The sequence below is a fragment of the Chlorocebus sabaeus genome, chromosome 1 (assembly GCF_047675955.1).
Source record: "Chlorocebus sabaeus isolate Y175 chromosome 1, mChlSab1.0.hap1, whole genome shotgun sequence".
Lineage (NCBI taxonomy): Eukaryota > Metazoa > Chordata > Mammalia > Primates > Cercopithecidae > Chlorocebus > Chlorocebus sabaeus.
The window spans coordinates 8,211,031-8,232,442 of record NC_132904.1 but is presented as its reverse complement, the minus strand read 5'-3'; the positions used below and the strand labels follow the sequence as shown (position 1 = coordinate 8,232,442).

Below are 21,412 nucleotides of genomic sequence, written 5' to 3'. Positions count from 1 at the left end.
AAAGTCAGTGGGAGTCAGAGGTACCAGACAGGGTGGGCCAGATGTGGGTGAGAGTTCACCTGCCAGTCATATCATCTGCTCTCCTGGCCTCAGCAAGGGTGGGCAGGGCGCTTGCCATCTTCTGTGATGTCTTAGGTAGGAGAAGGAGCACAGGCATCACAGCTGGAAGGATGTGAGGGGAGTACACCTTAGTACATTTTAGTCCTGTTCTTTTTGTTTACTTTTTAACTTAATAGAGACGGCCCTTCTGTGTTGCCCAGGCTGGCCTTAAGCGATCCTTAAGCCTCCCAAAGCGCTATGACTATAGGTGTGAGCCACCATACACGGCCAGCCCTATTATGTCTTGAACACTTAGTATGAACCAGGCTTGAAGCTAAAATCTTTGCAAACATGTTTTTCTTTCACAATAATAATTATTTTCTCTTTTACAGGTGAGGAAACTTGAGGCTCAGAGAGGCGAATTTGCCCGTAGACTTGCTCCTGGGAAGTAGCCAGACTGGAACTCAGAACTAGCTTGGAAACGCATGGACTGGGCCCTGTGTTCCTTGGTCATGTGGCTTATCCTCTCTGAGTCTCAGTTTCCCACTTGGAAAATGAGGTGGTTGGTAGGGAAAGGATATCTGCAGCAGTATAAACAACAAAGGAGTATTTCCGTAGCACAAATACAATTGCAATCAAGAAAAAGGTGGACTGGCTGGGCGTGATGGCTCACGTCTGTAATCCCAGCACTTTCAGAGGCCGAGGTGGGTGGATCACCTGAGGTCAGGAGTTCAAGACCAGCCTGGCCAACATGATGAAACCCCATCTCTACCAAAAATACACATTAGCCGGGTGTGGTGGTGCACGCCTGTAATCCCAGCTACTCAGGAGGCTGAGGCAGGAGAATCAAATTTGGGAGGCAGAGGTTGCAGTCAGCCAAGATCATGCCATTATACTCCAGCCAGGGTGACAAGAATGAAACTCTGTCTCAAAAAAAAAAAAAAAAAAAAAAGCACAACAGAAAAATAGGTAGAAGACCTGAGATGGCCACAGAAGAAGGTTCCCTCCCAGTAAATAAGCACAGGAAAGGTGTTCCATATTGCTAGTAATAAGACATCACATGCTGTTAACACCCATCTGACTGGCAAACACTTTTAAGTTGGACAATACCAAGTATTGATGAGATAGTGAAGCAACAGGAACTGATACCCAGCTGGTGGGAGTATAAATTGGTCTAAACAATTTGGGAAGACAGTTGGGTGTTGTTTAGTAAAACTGACACACCCTGTGACCAAGCAGTTCCACTCTCAGGACTGTGCCTTGAAGAAAGTCCCCAACACCTGCAGCAGGACTGAGGTGAGTTCACAGCTGCAATGTTGGGAGCAGCACTAGCGGCTGTCAATACTAGAGTAGAGGAATACGCATTCATGCCACCAGGCACTGAACGGAGGTGAAAATGAACAAATGATAGCTGTGTACAACACAAATCTCAATAGCAAATGAAGCCAAACAAGTTCGTAGGAATTCCTATAGATGGTAAAACTAGAAGGAAAACAAAGGAAATGATGATGGTAAATGGTAAAGGAAAAAGTCTACAGTGGTTATCTTTGGGGGAGGATGTGGAAGGGCTTAAGGGTAGGCTTGGCCCACCCTGACCTGTGTTTCTGGCCTGTTGGGGGTGGTACAGGCATTGACCAAAGACTCTATTCTGCGCCCTTTTCTGTGTATTAGCTACATCTCAGAACAATACAAATATAAAAGGAAAACCAAAAATAAAGACCTGAGGCTGGAACAATTGTGTGATAGGTCAGAAACTAAATTGTTATTTGTAGGGACGAGAGTTCTGGGCAAGGCTGGGACCGGGAAGTGTGAGTGGCCCAGCCTGAAAGGGACACTGGGTGGCTGCAGCAGGGCCTAGCTTGTGCTTCCTGCCGCTTCCTGGGAGGCTGCTGGTCTGAGGCCCGGCTGAGGTCACAAGGGCTTTCTCTTGAGTTTCATAGTGTTTCTGATGTCTTCTTGGATAAGTCCCCTCAGCCTTGACCCTCGTGCTGTGATGCTGTCGCAGGCCTGGTGTGCTGAGGTGGGGACTTTGCAGGGCCCTGGCCTCACCCACACCTCAGCCCTGATGCTGCCAGATTGTTGCTGGTGCTCTGTGAGGTCATGGAGACTCCCTCCTCCTCCACGAAGCCCTTGCCTGAGCTCCTGCCCACACTGGCTTCCTGATTTGGCCTCGCCTGACTGGCACTGGGAGCCTGCTGGAAGCCTGCGGCTTATGCTGTCTGCTTTATTTCCTTGTCATCTGCCTTTCCCAGCTCACCCACAGGCTTTGCCTTAGAAGGGGCTGGAACCTGCCTTCTCACCTCTCCCTTGGGGCGCAGGCAGTGCATATACCAGGTGGCAGGCCACAAACCCTTTACCAGGACTCCATATTGCATCCCACACAAGTTCTTGGCTCTGTCCTGGGACAGCAGTAGACAAAGGGTATCTAGAATGTACCTTGTGACAGTGTGGCCTCTCAGATCCAGCCCGACTCAGCCAGCAGGACAGAGGGACCACAGCTTGGAATGCTGGCGCAGAAAGCAGACCTGGTGGTGAGGGGTGAGAGTCAGGTTGTCTAAGTGTCAGCCCGTGGTGCCCAACAGGACATGCCTGGCCATCCACTAGCCTGGGACATGGGTGGGCCCGGAAATCAGCAAATACTGATGCCGTGCCCCCATCCCCTCACACCCAGCCAGAGCTTGACGCCCCTCAGCCGATCTAGTCATGAGCGCTCAAAGCCCGCCTAGAACTTGGTGTGAACATAGCCCATGCGCTCCGGGGTCCCGAAGGGCTCCTACTGCCCCCGGAAAGGAAGTAAGGGGAGGCTACCTGGAGCACCACAAGCCCTGCCCCGTGGGAGCCTGCTGAGCATGGAAGGCTCCCAGCAGGTGCTTGTGATGGCTGATCCCCTTCCAGGCTGGCCCCTCCCTGCAGGGACCAGGGCTCTTTCCTGTCACTCCCAACCTTGACTGGTGGCAGCCTTGAAGAGCCAGCCAGGCCCGATTCTGGGCCTTTGCTCCCCATACAATCTGGAGCAAGTTGCTTCACTCCCCTGAGCTACAGCTTCCTTGCCAGCTGGTGCAGGGTTGTGAAGATTCAACCAGTGAATCAGCAGCGCTTAGGAGCGCTTCTCCCCAGAGGGGAGCTTTAATCCCTGTTGGACTACAGGTTTCCTTGCCGAAAGATCTCCTTTTCAGGATATGGGACTGCAGAGCCCTGGGGGAGGGCAATATCTTCTGCCCAACTAAAGGTTCAAGGAAGAGGGTTCTGGGGGAAGCACCAAGGCCTTGGAGGGCCTGATCCCAGAGGGAAGGAGATGTCAAGAACCTGCCCTGGTCATCTCTACCCATCAGGCCAGGGGCAAGAGAGGGGTGCTGTGAACAACCTGGGTTGGGATGTCTGGGCCACTGCAAAACTGGAGGTTGTGCCCTGTGGCCAGTACATTTGACCGACCTCAAGCTCACGTTTGGCCCAAACCTCCTGGAAGCCAGAGTGGTCCAGACAGGATGGAGTCAGGCCCCGGGAAAGTCTGCTCAGGGACACCCCACCTGCAAGAAACAACCCTACACCATGCACAGTAGACCTCATACCCCTGTAGAGCAGCCAAGGACTCATGCACCGGGACCCACCACTACCCTTCCCCTTTGACCTCCCATTTCCTCCTTGTAGGAAGAGGCGATAATCATTGCCTCTGTAGCTGCTATGGGAAAGAAAGAACATACATTGAATCCCTGGCGCAAGGCCTGGCACACAGCAAGAGCTCTTATCATTGTTAACCCCACCCCCAACCTTTTCTCACCAAGATACCAATTCTAGCTGTGTGACCTTATACAAGTGTCCTAACCTCTCTGATTAACTTTTTCATCTGCAAAGTGAGGATAACGTGTACTCCCTCAGGGTGCTTGTGAGAATTAGTGGGTGAAAAGTGCTCGGAAATTGCTAGGTTGTACTGCAAAAGAGTCCTTGGCATCAGCACAAAGCAGTGGCAGGTGGGGTGAGTGCCCTTGGTGAGTCGAGCCACAGACAGGCCTTGGCTAGTTTTTGAGAGAGTGTTGGAGGTACCTGGGGCTATGGCTAAGCTCCAAGTGATGAGACAGCAGGCCTAGGGGAGCTGCCTCTCCCACCTCGCCCCTGTGGCACAATCCTGGGCCTCTTCCTCTACCCCTCCCAGGCTCTCAGCTCAGAGTCCTGGCCAGGCGTCATCCTCCTGATCAACTCAAGCTCCAGCACTTCCACAAACTGGAGTCTGTCCCTTTAAGCCAGACACCTGAGGCCGCCAGGAACTTGTTCCTTGGAATCCCAGGAAGATGGCGGAGTTGGTTTTCCACAGCTGGGCTGAGGAAGTGAGGCAGGTAGCAGGCTGGCAGCTGCCCTGGGCAGTGAGTGACTGCTCTGGTCTAGGTCTCTGTGTGGGAAATCACTTCCTTTTGTGGTCCTGGAATTCTAAGGCCCAGAATCAGGAAGGGAGGGTGACACGCTGGATGCCTACACACTATATCCATCACAGTGAGGGCTGCCAGCTGCTCTTTACGTACTGTGTCCTAGCACCTCTTCCAAGCCCCAGTGAAGCCCCTGGAGGCTCTAAGCACTGCAAGATCTTAGTGCCCCAGGGACAATAAGCCTCTGCCCCCCAGCAACATGGAATTACAAGTACAAACTACAGTGAACTCTAAAATGCAGACAAATAATTCCAGCAAGGCCTGCCTGTAATCCCAGCGCTTTAGGAAGCTGAGGTGGGAGGATCTCGTTGATCTCTTGAGGCCAGGCATTCGAGACCCACCTGGGCACTACAGTGAGACCCCCATCTCTACAAAAAAATTTAAGAATTAGCCAGGTGTGAAAAAAATTAACCAAGTATGGGGGCATGCACCTGTTGTTCTAGCTACTTGGGAGGCTGAGATGGGAGGATTGCTTGAAGCCAGGAAGTTGAGGTATAGTGAGCTATGATAGTGCCACTACACTCTAGCCTGGCTGACAGAGCTCTGTCACACACACAAAAATTTTTTTTCAACAAAATCCAGACTTTTCCTGCGTTGACTACTTCAACACTGCTTTTCACCTGTTTTTTTTTTTTTTTTTTTTTTTTTTTTTTGAGACAGAGTCTTGCTCTGTCACCCAGGTGGAGTGCAGTGGCACTATCATTGCTCACTGCAGCCTCAACCTCCCAGACTCTAGTAATCCTCCCACCTCAGCCTCCCGAGTAGCTGGGACCACAGGCGTGCACCACCATGCACAGCTAATTTATTTTAGATTTTTTGGTAGAGATGAGGGCTCACTATGTTGCCCAGGCTGGTCTCAAACTCCTGGCCTCAAGTGATCCTCCTGCTTCTGACTCCCAAAGTCCTGGGATTACAGGTGTGAGCTACCGTGTGATTAACAGATCACTATGAGATTAACAGATCACCACCCTGATCTATTAATTATTGGAGTCTTTTTTTTTGAGACAGAGTCTTGCTCTGTCACCCAGGCTGGAGTGCAGCGGCGTGGTCTCAGCTCACTGCAACCTCTGCCTCCCGGGTTCAAATGATTCACCCACCTCAGCCTCCCAAGTAGCTGGGACTACAGGTGTGCACCACCATGCCCAACTAATTTTTGTATTTTTAGTAGAGATGGGGTGTTGGGAGCCAAAAAGGCCAAAGGGATCGTGACCAACTCGGCATTCCACTGAAGGCTATATGATCAAACAGCAAACTGTTTATCACCAATGCAGGATGTGGGCAAACTCCCACTGTCCTGCCACCAAAAGGTTTGCTGAGGGCCTCACTCCCTTGCGCTGTGCTCCTTCAAGTTATCTACTGAGAAAATTAGCGCCTATTGTTCAAAGGATGCAGTCTCGCAAGCCTGCTATGGGCCAAATGGCTGACTGACAACTACCTGACATACCCGACAAACATCCCCCCTTTCTCGCTATCTCTTTTGCCTAATAAATACGGAGGGCTGGGTAAAGCTCAGGGCCCTTGTCCACTAGAGGCAAGGTGCCCCCTGACCGCTTCTTCCAAATAATACTCTTTTGTCTCTTGTCTTTTATTCCCGCGTTTGCCTGGCTTTGTTCAGTCCCCCTACGTCCCTGCGGGCTACAATGGGGTTTCACCCTGTTGGCCAGGCTAGTCTCGAACTCCTGTCCTCAAATGATCTGCCCACCTTGGCCTCCCAAAGTGCCGGGATTACAGGCATGAGCTACTGTGCCTGGCAATTATTGGAGTCTTTAAAAACACAGTCATGGGCCTTGTTTGCTGGTATCTCCAGCACATGCTCACTGTATCTACAGGAGAGCCAGATTGGAAACATCAATATCAGAACAAACTTAGGAGATAAGGTGTCTTTCAGACGAGGACACAGAGGCTCTGTCTGGGAGGTTGAGGGACTTGCCCAAAGCCAAGCGGTCAGTAAGATGGCAGACCTGACATGACTGACACCCCCTCCTTCTGGGCAGTTTGTGTCCTTTGGGCTCAGTCTGGTTTAAGATCACAGATTTGACTTAGACTGCCAGCACACCGAAACCAGTGTCACCATTTATTTTCCGCCGGTGTCTTTGGGCAAATCCATTTTCCCTTCTCTGTAAAGTGGAGCCTTTTTTTTTTTTTTTTTTTTTTTTGAGACAGTCTCTCTCTGTCACCCAGGCTAGAGCGCAGTGGCGCCCTCTTGGCTCACTGCAACCTCCGCCTCCCAGGTTCAAGCAATTCTCCTGCCTCAGCCTTCTGAGTAGCTGGGATTACAGGTGTGCGCCTCCACACCTGGCTAATTTTTGTACTTTTAGTAGAGAGGGGGTTTCACCATGTTGGCCAGACTGGTCTTGAACTCCTGACCTCAAGTGATCTGCCTGCCTCAGCCTCCCAAAGTGCTGGGATTACAAGCGTGAGCCCTCACACCCAGCTCTCTTTTTTTTTTTTGAATCAGCATCTAGCTCTGTCGCCCAGGCTGGAGTGCAGTGGTGAGATTGCGACTCACTGCAGCCTTGAACTCCCTGGCTCAAGTAGTCCTCCCACCTCGGACTCTCAAAGTGCTGGAATTACAAGCATGCCTAGGCGCCTGGCCAGGTGGAAGCATTAGTCACTGGCGCTCCAGGAAGGCTGTCAGGCAGCGCTGAGCAGTAATGTGTCCTACTCACCTGCTGTTTATGCAGCACCAGGCCGCTTCTAAGAACTTTACCTGTTTCAGCTCACGGAATCCTCACAACACCCATTGTACAGAAGAGGAAACTGAGGCAGCGAGTGGTTAAGTGACTTCTCCGAGGTCACACAGCTAGGAAATGGTGGCAACAGTAAGAGCCCACGAAGAGCTGCGGTTGGTAGTTCATTCTGGACAGCCCTCCCGTGAACCGTCCCTTTACTGGCACTTGTTGCTGGGGACCTTCGTTGTCCTCTCCCTCCCTGGGCCAGGTGTGTCCTGGAGGGTAGGGAAGCGTCTTGGTACGCGGGTGCGCGCCGCCCCCTCGACCTCCTGGGCTCCCTGAACCTCGCAGGACCCCGGAAACCGGCAACTTCGAGCCCCGCCCCAGCTCCGGCCGCGGGGGCGCACCGCGGGCGTCGGGCGGGGCGGCCCAGCAGGTAAAAAAGCTGCGCGGTCGCAGGCTCGGCACTCACGGCTCTGATGGCTCCGATGGCACTGACGGCCATGGCGCGTTCGAGCCTCCCGCTGGCGCTGGGCCTGGCCCTGGTCGCATTCTGCCTCCTGGCGCTGCCCCGCGACGCCCGGGCCCGGCCGCAGGAGCGCATGGTCGGAGAACGCCAGGACCTGTCGCCCGACGACCCGCAGGTGCAGAAGGCGGCGCAGGCGGCCGTGGCCAGTTACAACATGGGCAGCAACAGCCTCTACTACTTCCGAGACACGCACATCATCAAGGCGCAGAGCCAGGTGCGGCGGGCGGGGTGCTGGCAGGGGATACTGGCCCAGGCGGGGGAGGCCACAGGCGCTGCCCGGGCTTGCATGGAGGGGGCCGGAAAGCGCTACCGGGATATTTTCATGCAATATTTAAAAAATCGAATTAATGCCAAAACTCCACAATGGGCAGCCATCTAAATTTCAAGGAAAGACATCATTCAATCCTGTATTGCATGCACTACCTGCCTTCCTGGCTTGCCTGGTCCTAGTCTCTGCCCTGATGGGGGAGAAGGGAAGGCAGATGGGGACAGTGGGCAGTTCCCCAGGTGGGGCATGTCTGATGTCTGCCCAGGCTGCGGGTGAGGCTCAGCCTCCAGGCCTCTCCACCCTCCACACCCACCAGAACTTCCACCCCAGGGACCCCAGGTCTGAATCATCCCTTCCCCCTCTCTCCCCACCTGAGTGCCTGGGGGCAACAGGAGAATATGCTGGGAGGTGAGAAGTGAGGATCAAGGGTCAAGACCCCTGACCTGCCCCTACCCTATGTCCCCAGCTGGTGGCCGGCATCAAGTACTTCCTGACGATGGAGATGGGGAGCACAGATTGCCGCAAGACCAGGGTCGCTGGAGACCACGTGGACCTCACCACCTGCCCCCTTGCAGCAGGGGCGCAGCAGGAGGTAACAGCTGGGCTCCTCCAGCCCCAGCCCTCCCCAGAGCCTCAGGCACTCAGGTTGTCCAGCCTGAACTGGTTTGGCTGGACATGCAGATGTCCAGATGTCTGGCTGAACCTGTCGGCCTTCTGGATGAGTCAGCCTCTGGGCCAAGATGGGGTGCAGAAAGGAAGCTGGGGCTTCCTCGGGGAATGGGGAAGTTGGCTACCAAGATCTGGAGTCTAGTCCCGGCCATGTGGCTTGACATCCGTTGGGTCAGTGATTGCCCTTCTCTTGCCCTGGATTGGCCTGGCAGGCAGAGGGCTGGCTATTGGGAGGAGACAGGTCGAGGCTGGGCTCACCCCTCCTTCTCCCCTATATTCTCTCTACAGAAGCTGCGCTGTGACTTTGAGGTCCTTGTGGTTCCCTGGCAGAACTCCTCTCAGCTCCTAAAGCACAACTGTGTGCAGGTGTGATAAGTCCCTGAGGGCGAAGGCCATTTGTTTTGGGGCCACGGTGGAGGGTACTTCAGGTCCATGGGCCGTATCTGTCACAATAAATGGCCAGTGCTGCTTCTTGCATTGGTTTCTTCTTAGTGCTTCACTTCTGCCCCCATCCCCCACCCCCACTTCTGGCAGCTCCCAGCTCCCCCGCCCAAGCTGAGAGGTCACCCTGCCACCTGCAGCAGAGCTGCTGCTGTCCCAGCCCAGACAGTGCTGAAGGTGCAGGGCTGAGCCTCCAAATGTGGAGCCCCCCAAACACCCCAGCATCACAGGCAGAGAGGAACAAACCTTGGAGCCCCCACACATAGCCAGAGACTCCCGATATTCTCAGAGGTAAGGGGTGGGGGCAGACTCACAGAGCGGGGGCGATGCCCTGAGACAAGAACAGGGCTGGCTGCCTGGGAGCACTCTGAGGAGGAGTCTGTGCTCTGCTCCTGCTCAGCCCCAGGAGGAGCTCATGGGTGGCATGTGGGGCTTCAAGCAGGCAGTGTCCTCACCCAGGACGCTGAGCTCCCGGCCTGTAAGATTCCTCCACCTGCGCGTGGCCCAATGATGGCAGAGTCCCTGCAGGCCAGGAGACCGTGAGGGCTAGCACAGTGCTTCTCAGTCCAGGCTGTGGGCTCCACACCACAAGGACGCCTCTCATGCCTTGCCCTGGGCAAGATGCCTGAAAGGGGCTAGACTGGGAGCCCTAGAGGGACAGAGCTTGTCTGCCACCCACAGGAGGGGTGAGGGGGACAGATTCAATGTAATGTCATTTAAAGAAAACAGCATTGTGGCTGGGTGCAGTGGCTCATGCCTGTCATCCCAGCAGTTTGGGAGGCTGAGGAGGGTGGATCACCTGAGGTCAGGGGTTCAAGACCAGCCTGGCCAACATGGTGAAACCTTGTCTCAACTAAGAATACAAAAATTATCTGGGTGTGGTGGCAGGCCCCTATAATCTCAGCTATTCGGGAGGCTGAGGCAGGAGAATCTCTTGAATCCAGGAGGCAGAGGTTGCATTGAGCCCAGATTGCGCCACTGCACTCCAGTCTGGGAGACAGAGCAAGACTCCATCTCAAAAAAGAAAGCGGCATTGCAACATTTGCACACCTGAATTTGTGGCTGCAATTCATACTCCCCCATACATATACACACGCACACACCCAAAGCACAACACACCAGACATACACACACAGACACCCACAGCACACACTCAGATGCTGGCAGATATCACATGCATACCCAAAGAAACACAGCCTAGCAACTCATGAGCACAGAAGCAACACACCCTAGAGAAACAACCTGGAAATGTACACACAAAACCCAAACACAACCCAAGGACCCACGTGCCACACTCAGAGGTGTTCCTCAGATGCACCAGCACACACCCACACTTGGGATATGGGCCTTGGGGGTGCTACGTGTCGGCACCATCAGGCCCAGGCAGGCAGCACCGCAGTGGCTGCGGAGAGCATCCCACGGCCCTTCCTTTCTGACAAGGCCTCACACCCTGCTTGTGCCTGCCTAGTCCCCTGCCCAAGGCTAGGGCCTAATGAGCAGCAGCCCCAGCTCCCAGGCCCTGCCATCTGCCTTCGGAGCCCATATTGGGGTAGGGACGAGGAAACAGGAAGTAGATCCTGGGTCCCACCTGGGAGTGAGAAGCTGAGGGGTGGCATTTGACAGGAGCTGGGGACCCGGGAGATGACATCCAGCCTATTTCTGCTCAAGCTTGTCAGATGTGGCAGCTCAGACAGCCCAGGGTGTGTGGGGGGCCTGCTGCTTAGAAGGGCTCCCATGTGCCACCAAGCAGGGGCTCCCAGCATTGGGCAGGCACAGGGTGGGTGGCAGGAAATGCCTGCTGAATGAATGTGTGAGGTGTGAGGTGGTGGAGAGAAGCAAGGCCCAGAGACACCTGCCCGGTGACCTCTCTGCCCCTGGCATCTGTGCCCAAATCCCATATGGCATTTCCTCCACACAGTCTATTCCTGGGTCCTGGGCCAGCCAGTGCCTTCAGCCAGACCAGGGAAGAGAGGTGCTTATTCTGTTCTGGGGCCCTGGAAGCTACAGCACTGACTGGTCTGGCCCAGAGATGGGAGGGTTGGCAAAAAACTATTGCGCTTCAGCTCCCGCTCCTGACTCCCTCTGGCCTGAACTGCACCTGGATTCACCTCTACTAGAGGTGAGATGGCTATTGTAGATAATGGAAAACCCTCCACTCAAGGAGAGACCCCTGGGGCCAGGGCAAGGCTTGCACTTTACTCAGTGCTAGGTTTCCAGCACCCAGCATAAGCCAGTGTCCCACTGTCACCCCCAGCCATGGGGACAGGGGCTCTGGACATCCAGCCTAGGCTCAGGCTATCAGTCCGGAGGTCATCTAAGTCCTAGAGCAGGCAGTGGGGCGCAGCCTTCAGCCTCATTCCCTGCTTCCCTCTCCCAGCAGCAGGGTCCTCCACACATCCCTGCCTGCCCCTTGCCCTGAGGCCAGAAGGACTTGAGAAGCCCCGACTCCACCTCCCCTCAGTGGGCTCTAGAGTCTGACCCCAGGAAGGGCAGGATATGACAATGACCTCTGACCTCTGGGTTCATGACATCCCCATCTGGTTGGTGCTCTTCTCCTGGAGCTAAGGGTCCTGGCAGGATTGAGTTCCCGGGCTCCGAGTCCCCATTCCTGGAGCCCATTGGGCCCCCAGGCCCTGGCAACCCTGGGGTGTTCAGGCCTATTCTTTTTCTCCTGACTCTTGGGCCAGATGGGCCTTCCTCCCCAAAGCAGGGTTACTGCCTCCTCGGCTCTCCCGGCACCACCGACACCTGAGCTCAGCCCACGTTCTGCCTCACCCCTCCAGCTGCTGTTAATGCCCTGCTAGGCTGAGCTAGCATGCGGGCCCTGGTAGGGCTGGAGGGAATCAAGAGCAGCCCCTTTCATAGGGAGCACCGGCTCACACTCGTTCGCGCATGTGCACCAATTCCCTTCCCTGCGCCTTGGCCTAGCCAGTGAGGACATGGAGCCTCCTGGGGTTTAAAAACTCTATTGGGGCCCCCGCTCTGCAGGGCCTGGACAATCCTTCCAGCAGATTTGGGGATCCGTCCCAGTGCACCCAGGTGGGCAGACTGCCAGGGGTTGAAGTCTGTATCTGGTGTCCTCCTGGGGTCACTGCCTGAAGTCCTCTTCTCCAGCCTGCAGGGGTTAGTGGGGCACGGGTGGGTGAATGAACCAGCCTCTGCCCTCCCCGATCCCCATGGGGCTGTTACTTGGGGACACTTCTGGCTACAAGCCCCTCGCCAGCACCTTCCCGCTCCTGCCTGGTTCACCTCAAATGTGGTGTCCACAATCTCATCGATGACGGCTGCCTGGGAGCGGAACTTCTGCTGCTGCTGCTCCACGCTTGCCACTAGCTGCAGGTAATGGAACAGGAGCTGCTGCTGCCTGCGGGTGGTGGGTGGGGGTCGCAGAGATGGGCTGGGTTGACCTGCTTGCTGGGCCTACTGGACCCCAGAACCACCCAGAGGCTCTTCTTGCCTGCCTCCTCCCTGCAAAATTTGTATGACCGCAGACCTCTATTTCCAGGAGGTCTCCTTTTCCAGATATGAGAAAGTGCCCAAGTCTGCGTGTAGCGCAGAGGCTTCTGGCTTTGTTTATCTTCCTAACCACCCATCCCTCCACCCACCCATTTATCTGTCCCATTCCTCCCCATACGCCCACTCGACCATCTGCCCATCCATCCACCCACCTTATCCAGTCACTCACCATCTGGCCCTCTAGCCACTCACAACTCACCTCCCCCTTCATCCACCTACTCTTCCCTGTAGCCACCTCCCACCCACCCATTAACACCTTCACCATGCAGTGTAGTCAGTCATCCACCTGTCCATCCACCCACTCATGCGCCCACCACATTACCCATTGTCCCATTCACACCCTCCCGGCCATCTTGTCAACCCATTCATCAAAGAACACTGGAAACAATGAACACAGCAAGGTGCTCTGAGAAGCTGGAGATGAACAAGAGACAGCTTGGCCTCAGAGGAGATGGAGATTAACGAGAGACAGCTGGCCCTCAGAGCCAGACAGCTGCTGACACCTTGAGATGTGAAGTTGGGTTCTGAGGGGCCCAGAGGAGGGAAACCTTGCCCAGTGCTGGGGGCCTGGAAAGACTTCTGGAGGCAGCGTCAATGAGCTGAGTTTGAAAGATAAGTGAGAGGCCAGGCGCGGTGGCTCACGCCTGTAATCCCATCACTTTGTGAGGTCGAGACAGGCGGATCATTTGAGGTCAGGAGTTCGAGACCAGCCTGGCCAACATGGTGAAACACTGCCTCTACTGAAAAAAACCACGCACAAATAGCCGGGCGTCGTGGCGTGCACCTGTAATCCCAGCTACTCGGGAGGGTGAGGTGGGAGAATAGCTTGAACCCAGGAGGCAGAGGTTGCAGTGAGCCTAGATTACACCACTGCACTCCAGCCTGGGTGACAGAGTCCCCAGATGTCCTGGCCCAGCTGGCCACTCAAGTGGACAGGAATGGAGGTTGAGCATCTGGCTTCCAGGCCTTGATCTAAGCTGTTCCTCCAACTACCTCATTATCCCTCCACTTGGCTGAAGTCTACTCATCCTCCATGGCCCAACACAGGTCTTTAGAGGTGGGGTCCTCATGGGCAGGGGCTGAGTCTGTGTCCTCTTTGGGTCCCTGGAGCCCTCACAGGGCCCAGACCTGACAAAGGTTGGGGATGGTTCTGGGGTGAAGGAATGGGTGGAATCTCTGCTGCTGGGATTAGCACACCTCTGGGCATGCAGAAGCCACTCAGGGTCTCCACATTGCACCCACAGGCTCATCCACAAGCCTCAGCGCTCCATCCCGTTCTAGAGGGGCAGGCAATGTCTCTTTCCCTCCCAACCCTCCAGCCAGGCCCCCAGGCCTCACCCTTACACCCCAGGCCTCACTCCCTTCCTGTCTCCTCACTTCTCAGTCATGGTCCCAAACTTTTTCTCAATGAGCCGCTTCAGCATGGTGCCTTCACTCGCCACCTCTTTGGGCTCTGGATGTAGAGAAAGAAGGAAGATAAGGGCTAATGGAGCTTCTGTACAGGCTGCTCCAGGAGGTTGCTTCTCCGGGCGTGCCGCATAATGCAGTTCCCTTTGTGTGTTTGCTCGTCCAGCACCCACCCCACTTCTGGAAGAAGTACCCCCAATTTTCCTGAGGAACAAATCACTTCTACCCCCTTTCAGTCCAAGTCCTCTGGCTGAGGTGAGCCCCATACCCCAGCTTCAAGGACAGGTAACTTAGGCCTAGCCGATTAGAACATATTTTTTTCTTTCCTTCTTCTTTTTTTTTTTTTTGTGAGACAGAGTCTTGCTCTGTCGCCTTGGCTCACTGCAACCTCTGCCTCCCGGGTTCAAGTGATTCTCCCACCTCAGTCTCCCGAGTAGCTGTGATTACAGGAGCCCACCACCACGCCCAGCTAATTTTTGTATTTTCAGTAGAGACAGGGTTTCACCGTGTTGGCCAGGCTGGTCTCAAACTACTGACCTCAGGTGATCCGCCTGCCTCGGCCTCCCAAAGTGCTGGGATTACAGGCGTGAGCCACCATGCCCGGCCCCCAGTAGGTCTTTTAAGATTTGACAACCACAGTCAGGTGTGGTGGCTCACATCTGTAATCTCAGCACTCTGGGAGGCTGAGGTGGGAGGATCATCTGAGGTCAGGAATTCAAGTTTGAGACCAGCCTGGCCAACATGGTGAAAACCCATCTCTACTAAAAAAACGAACAAAAAGTTGGGTGAGTGTGCTGGCGCATGCCTGCAGTCTCAGCTACTCAGGAGGCTGAGATGGAAGGATTGCTTGAGCCTGAGAAGCAGAGGTTGCAGTGAGCAGAGACGGCAGCACCACACTCCAGCCTGCGCCACAGAGCAAGACTCCATCTCAAAAAACAAACAAACAAACAAAAAACGATTTGACAAGCAGTTTAAATGGCTTTGGGAGGATTGTCCTAGAGTCCTCTGGATGAAAGTCCTCCTGAGCCTCAAATTCTAAAACTCTAAAACCGAGTCTGGAATTCTGTATCTGTGGAAGGAGGTTAGGGGGAGGGAGAGACTGGGCTCCACTGGCAGGTGAGGCCAGGGCGGGCTGAGCTGGTACCTGCGGCTCTGAGCTCCATCAGTGAGTCTTGCAGCAGCTTCTCTTGGATCCGGGCGGCCCTCTGGGAAGAAGAGGCCTCAGATCTGCCAGAGTCCCAGGCCTGCTCAACCCTGGAGCCCCATGGCCTCTCTCCTCCAGCTTCTTGATCTGGTCCACCTGTCCCACCCCACTTGGTACCTCCTGCTTCATTTTCTCGAGGCCTTTGAACAGCGCCATCTGGAAGCTATCCACCAGTACAGTAATCACCAGGCTGGAGAGGGGGACAGGAGTGTGCCCTCAGTGAAGAGGCCAGAGGAGAGGGGCACCCTGTACTTCCTGTGGGTTCAGTGTGGCACGACCAGGGTCATGCCACACTGGGATGTGTGTGAGGGTCATCCCAGGCTGGGGTGAGGGTCCCAGGGGGCTGGGGTGAGGGTCCCAGGGGGAGGAGGAAGCACGGGTGGTGCTGGGCAGCACAGCAGGGGCGAGTCCTCACTTGAGGAAGATGAAGTACTGGATGATGATGTAAATTATGAGGATGGGAATGATGTACCAGGCACCTAGGGGGAGCAGGCCAGAGGGCACAGTCAGGCTGTGCTTGCCACCCCCAACCACGACCTGCTCCCTCCCCACACTCTGACATGCAGGCATCAGAAGCCCCACTTTGCCGATGGGGTCACCAAGCCCTGGCCGGTCCACCCCCCCAATCCCTTGCCCTCCCTGCAGCCTGGGGCCTGCCCTACCCTGGGCACGGCTGTCTATGTAGATGAGGGACCAGTCATCCAGCGTGAGCAAGGTGAAGAGGGTGAAGATGGTGGTGAGGATGTTCTGGAAGCGCTTGGGGTCAGATTTGCGGAACAGTGCTCGGAGGACCGCAGAGAAGAGGACTGGCTGTTCAGGGCCAAACTCGGCTCTCGGTCCTATCCCTGTCCCAGCGCCCCTCCTCCTGCCCCATCCCTGCTCCCCGCACCCCTTTCACCGCAACCCCTCAGGCCCCCACCCCAGCCCCTGCAGCACCAGGATACAGAGGCAGGTAAACATGAGGATGAGGATGGCTGCGATGGATGGCAAGGACTGGCCCAGGGTCCCTGTCACTTCCTGGACGCTGGTCAGGAATCTGTGGGCAGAAATGGAGTGGGGGCTGAGTCATCAGTGGGGCAGGGGGGTGTTTGTGCCTAGCAGCCACAGCTGGCACTGAAGGCAGGAGGCTCCTGACTTGCTGGTGACTTGGGTGAGTCCCGGCCCCTCTCTGGAAAAATGAAGGGGCTGATTCCAGTGCATGGCAGGAGGCAGAAGCAGGCTGGGGTCAGCAGCCTCCTGCGCCCCCATCCCTTGAGCAGGTCACAGTGGATTTCTTGGGGGCCCCGGTCTGTGTCCCCTCTTCCTTTGGAGTCCCCACCCCAGGTGGGAGCCGTGGCCACCGACCTGAGCCTCCGCAGGACCCGGATGGCCCTCAGCGCTCGCAGGCTCTTGAAGACCTTGAGGATCCGGAAGAGGCTTTGGTGGTAGATGGCGAAGGAGTGGGTCTGCATCAGCAAGAAGTCCAGCACGGCCATGGCCATGATGAAGAAGTCTGAGGGCATGGGGTTCCTGAGCCTGGCGGGCTCCCAACGCCAGCGCTCCCTTCCCCACCGTTCTCTCATCCTGAGCCTCCCTGAGACTAAACACACACGGCCTGGCCCCAGCCCCACCCACCCAAATTGTTCCAGAAGTCATAGAAGTACGAGAGACCCAGGGCGATGATCTTGAGCAGGGCTTCCAGCACGTAGATGCAGAAGAATACGGAGTCCAAGGCCATGAAGTGCCACTCTGCAGGGACACAGGAGCGCGCTCAGGGCTGTCCCCAGCACCCAGTGTCCTCTCTCTCCTCAGCATGAGCCTCATACAAGCCTAGGTTCCCAGGCTCTCCCCGGCTCTACCTAAGCAGCTCCACGACTTCACTACTGCTCTGTGTCTCAGTTTTCTTGTCTTTAAAACGGGTTTAATTGTGTCCGGGAGCAATGGTGCACGCCTGTAATCCTAGCACTTCGGGTGGGTGAGGCGGGCAGATCACCTTAGGTCAGGAGTTTGAGACCAGCCTGGCCAACATGGTGAAACCCTGTTTCTACCAAAAATACAAAAATTAGCTGGGCATGGTGGCGGGCACCTGTAGTCCCAGCTACTTGGGAGACTGAGGTGGGAGAATCACTTGAACCCGGGAGGCAGAGGTTGTAGTGAACCGAGATCACGCCACTGTACTCCAACCTGGGCAAAAGAGCGAGACTCTGTCTAAAATAAAATAAAATAGGGATAACTGAAGTCCACTCGATAAAGTTGTGAGAATTAAATGCATGAACACAAGCGAAGGGCTTAGAATGGAGCCTGAGACAACGAGCCCGGCAGCTCCTGTCCTTCACCCTGCTCCATGACATTAGAGGGCCCAGCCTTCCCTGGCCTTCCACCCTCGCCCCCCCAGGGCCTTCTCGGGTTCCCGGCCCTTCCCGCGAAGCTCAGGCACCAGGCGCCCGGCCGCCCTCAGTCGCACATTTGGAGCAGATGCGTCCCCTAGTGGCTGCGGCGCGAACAGCACCGCCTCCCGCCTAGCTGGTCCTTCTGTCTCGGGCTGGCTGACCTCAGCGGGGTCTTTATGAGACGCTCTCTAAACGTTGGGCAATGCCATCTACTTCCCAGGGGTGAGGATCTAGTGAGCTGAGTCCTGTGAACCGCCCGGCACTGGATCAGGCCCATGGAGGTCCTGGAACAGCATCGGTGGCTTCTCCATGGGAACAGGGCTCCCTGGCTCTTACCGCCCCGGATCTCGACTTCAGCGAAAGTCTGGGCCACCAGCATGAAGGTGTTGAGGCAGACGACGAAGAAGATGAAGGTTTCAAAGGCCAGGGATTGGGTCAGCTTCCGGATCATTTCCCGGAAGCCCTGAATGAGGAAGGTTAGCTTTTCCCACAGCCACTGCAAGAGATTAGTAGAGTGTCCCTTCTTGTGGGTCCGCTGGAGCCGGCCGGCTGAAAGGAACAGGGCCAGGAAGTCAAGTGTGTGCAAGTGGGGGACACGAGGTCCCGGGCACCCCCCAGCCTGGCTCAGCGTCCATAGTCACTCCCACCTGCTTGCTGGCCCTCCGCCTGCAGGATTCAAGGAATTCTCGTGCCTCAGTCTCCCAAGTAGCTGGGACTACAGGTGCCTGCCCCACACCCAGCTAATTCTTGTATTTTTGGTATAAACAGGGTTTCACCATGTTGACCAAGCTGGTCTCGAACTCCTGGCCTCCACGGCTTCCACCACATAGATGCAGAAGAATATGGAGTCCAAGGTTATGAAGTACCACTCTGCAGGGACACAGGAGTACGCTCAGGGCTGTCCCCAGCACCCAGTGTCCTCTCTCTCCTCAGCATGAGCCTCACACAAGCCTGGATTCCCAGGCTCTCCCCGGCTCTACCTAAGCAGCTGTGTGACTTCACTACTGCTCTGTGTCTCCGTTTTCTTGTCTTTAAAATGGGGATAATTGTGACCAGAAGCAATGGCTCGCACCTGGAGCTCACTCCTGGAGACCAGGAGTTCAAGACCACCCTGGCCAATAAATCCCCAACAGGCTGGTCCTGTGCCTTCTGTGGCAGGGGCCAGCCTGTTGGGGATTTGGAGTTGGCTTCTGGGGATCCTGAGGGCTCCCACTCCTGTGTCTCCATGCCTTTCTTTGCTCACGTGGCAACTTACACATGGAAAACCCAACCTCCTCATCACCCCATCCTCTTGGTGCACTTATCCTCTCCCTTTAAGGTCCTGATGAAATGTTCCCTCCTCTAGGTTGCCTTTCCCACCCCCATTTAATAACACACTTGCCCCTGTCTGCTTGTTCCTGAGACTGTTGTCATGTTTTATTTGTTGTTGTTTTCTGAGATGGAGTCTCGCTCTGTTGCCCAGGCTGGAGTGCAGTGTCGCGATCTTGGCTCACTATAACTTCTGCCTCCCAGCTTCAAGTTATTCTCCTGCCTCACCCTCCTGTGTAGCTTGGATTACAGGCACACACCACCACACCTGGCTAATTTTTGTATTTTTTTGGTAGAGACAAGGTTTCACCATATTGACCAGGCTGGTCTCCAACTCCTAAACAATCTGCCCACCTCAGCCTCCCAAAGTGTTGGGATTACAGGTGTGAGCCACCGTGCTCGGCCTGTTTTTTTTTTTTTTTTTCTTATGGAGTCTTGCTCTGTCACCCAGGCTGAAGTGCAGTGGCATGATCTCGGCTCACTGCAACCTCTGCCTCCTGAGTTCAAGCGATTCTCCTGCCTCAACCTCCCGAGTAGCTGGGATTACAGGCACGCACCACCATGCCTGGCCAATTTTTGTCTTTTTTTTGGTAGAGACGGGATCTCACCATGTTGGCCAGGCTGGTCTCGAACTCCTGACCTCAAGTGATCCGACCGTCTCGGCCTCCCGAAGTGCTGAGATTACAGGTGTGAGTCACCACGCCTGGCCTGTTGTCACGTTTATTGAACTACTAGGAAGAAGGTTCAGTGGAGTGAGAGCTAAAGCCCATGGTCCCTCCTTGCCCTCCAATAAGGCCCTCATTCAGGCATTAGTTCCTAATCTCTGTCCTCAAGCAGCTCACAGTTGAGTGGGAGAAATCTGGACAGATAGGATCCACTGTGGTCAGTGTTCTGAGGAGGGCAGGCCCCGAGCACAGGATGATCTGTGGTCGGCTAAGTGACCACCCCCAGTCTTGGGCCCCTCGAGGGCAGCGACTGTGTTGATTTTTTCCCTGTGCTGCCATGGTCCAGGCAGGTCACGCACCCCCATTGAATGAGTGTCAATGTTTGACTGGTGGACATACGAATAAAGAAGGCAGTGACTGAATGAACAAACACCTCATGGCCTAAAGAAGTGCATAATTCAAAAAATAAAAGATGGGACCATGAACAGTCAGGAGAATGAATAGCCAATGGGGGACATATGCAGGAGGTTCAGGCCTTACGATCTGTGGAAGGTCAGTGCGGGCCCGAGACCAGGTCTGGAACCTGTGCCAGGCAGCAGGAGTTGGCATGGGGGACCCAGCAAAGACTCACTTTTGCGTCTCCGAAACTGCCCCTCTTCTTTGCCCCAGTCTTCTGAATCTTTGGTGGAGGTATCCCAGGGATGAACTTTTTTGGACCTCTGGGCGGCACGTGAGTGGACTGTGCTGACAGACCGAGTCATGCTGTGGGCCGAGCCCCGTGGGTGTGCCATGTGAGGGGGGAAGGCTCCTGTATGAGAAGCAGCAGGGCCGGAGGCATCGTGAACCAGACTCCAGGACGTTTGTGGGATGGAGAGCTGGGAAGTGCTCTGGACGTAGTCACCATAGAGGTGACTGGAATGATGCGCACTGTGGTGGTCTCGGTGCTGGTGGTGGTCTCGGTGCCGGTGGGTCCGGTGGTGGTGCTGTGCATGGTGGGAATGCTCACTATGGGGGTACTCGCTGTGATAGTCAGATATCCCATGCTGGTAGGACCCCACAAAGGAATAAGGGGAAAGGATCTGTCCGTGATGAGAAGGCCTTCTATGCTGGTGGGCTTCGTGATGACGGGACCTGCCATGGTGGTGGCTTTGGTGGTGGGTGGACCAGCCATGGTGGGAGACTTGGTGATGCTGGGACTCGTCGTGTTGGAGCCCGCTAAGGTAGGAAGCCTCACTGTGGTGGAAGGACTCACTGTAGGGATTGGCTCCATGGTGGGAAGCCTCGCTGGGGTGGTGGGGCACGCCAGAGGAATAGTGGGATAAATTCTCACCGAGATATTGGCGTCTGCCATGGTGAGACTCCTTATGGTAGTGGGAGTCATTCTGCTGATGGAACCCACTGTATTGGGACCCATCATGATGCCTTCTGCCAGCACGGTGGAGCTCATTAAGGTAGTCCTCACCGTAGGAATGGTGGGAGGGGACAGCACCTTGAGAGGGAGCCAGGCCAAAGCCTGTGGGGCCGTGGGCTCTGCCATGATTCCATGCCTCACTGTGGTGTTGAGATTGGTGGATGTGGGAGGAGAAGGCTTGGTCATGGAAGTCTTCGAACTCCGGAGGGTGGTGAGATTCACCACGTCGCTGAGGCACGCCATGATGGTGGAGAGCTCCACTGTGGCCTGGCCTGTGGTGTGGGGGTGATGAGTGGGAGCGAAAGAACGTATCTGTGTTATTGGTGTCTGCCTCATTCTGAGCCTTTTCAGGCACTGAGTTTTGATCCATGACTGTGCTGGGAACTCTGGAGCGAACAGAACTCCAGACCTGGGCCCAACAGGCCCCGCCTGGATTTCCCTTCCTTCCTGAGCCGAGCTCAGTACAGACTGTGGCACTGGGCTTCCAGAAAGGCCT

The 21,412-nt window shown here is 55.4% G+C and overlaps 2 protein-coding genes across 2 annotated transcripts; one reads left to right on the top strand and one right to left on the bottom strand.

The window, feature by feature from the left end:
* The first annotated feature begins 7,119 nt into the window (after positions 1-7,119).
* Positions 7,120-9,070, top strand: CST6 (cystatin E/M). The gene is made up of 3 exons (XM_007978988.3): positions 7,120-7,872; positions 8,393-8,518; positions 8,884-9,070. The coding sequence occupies exons 1-3, from the start codon at positions 7,609-7,611 to the stop codon at positions 8,965-8,967; spliced, it is 474 nt and encodes a 157-aa protein (XP_007977179.2). The 5' UTR covers positions 7,120-7,608; the 3' UTR covers positions 8,968-9,070.
* A 2,916-nt stretch (positions 9,071-11,986) lies between these two features.
* Positions 11,987-21,412, bottom strand: CATSPER1 (cation channel sperm associated 1). Its single transcript, XM_007978865.3, has 12 exons — positions 20,137-21,412; positions 17,869-18,081; positions 16,778-16,891; positions 16,508-16,655; positions 16,108-16,199; positions 15,826-15,969; positions 15,579-15,642; positions 15,281-15,353; positions 15,104-15,164; positions 13,930-14,005; positions 12,286-12,400; positions 11,987-12,151 (listed from the first exon to the last, which is right to left on the bottom strand). The coding sequence occupies exons 1-12, from the start codon at positions 21,284-21,286 to the stop codon at positions 12,125-12,127; spliced, it is 2,277 nt and encodes a 758-aa protein (XP_007977056.2). The 5' UTR covers positions 21,287-21,412; the 3' UTR covers positions 11,987-12,124.

Excerpts from the sequence above, each read along its gene's own strand:
- CST6 (XM_007978988.3), top strand. The coding sequence starts at position 7,609 with ATGGCTCCGATGGCACTGACGGCCATGGCGCGTTCGAGCCTCCCGCTG. Across the intron at positions 7,873-8,392 it reads TCATCAAGGCGCAGAGCCAG|CTGGTGGCCGGCATCAAGTA; the intron begins GTGCGGCGGGCG and ends CTATGTCCCCAG. Across the intron at positions 8,519-8,883 it reads CAGCAGGGGCGCAGCAGGAG|AAGCTGCGCTGTGACTTTGA; the intron begins GTAACAGCTGGG and ends TTCTCTCTACAG.
- CATSPER1 (XM_007978865.3), bottom strand. The coding sequence starts at position 21,286 with ATGGATCAAAACTCAGTGCCTGAAAAGGCTCAGAATGAGGCAGACACC. Across the intron at positions 18,082-20,136 it reads GCAGTTTCGGAGACGCAAAA|CCGGCCGGCTCCAGCGGACC; the intron begins GTGAGTCTTTGC and ends TGTTCCTTTCAG. Across the intron at positions 15,165-15,280 it reads TCGAGAAAATGAAGCAGGAG|AGGGCCGCCCGGATCCAAGA; the intron begins GTACCAAGTGGG and ends TCTTCTTCCCAG.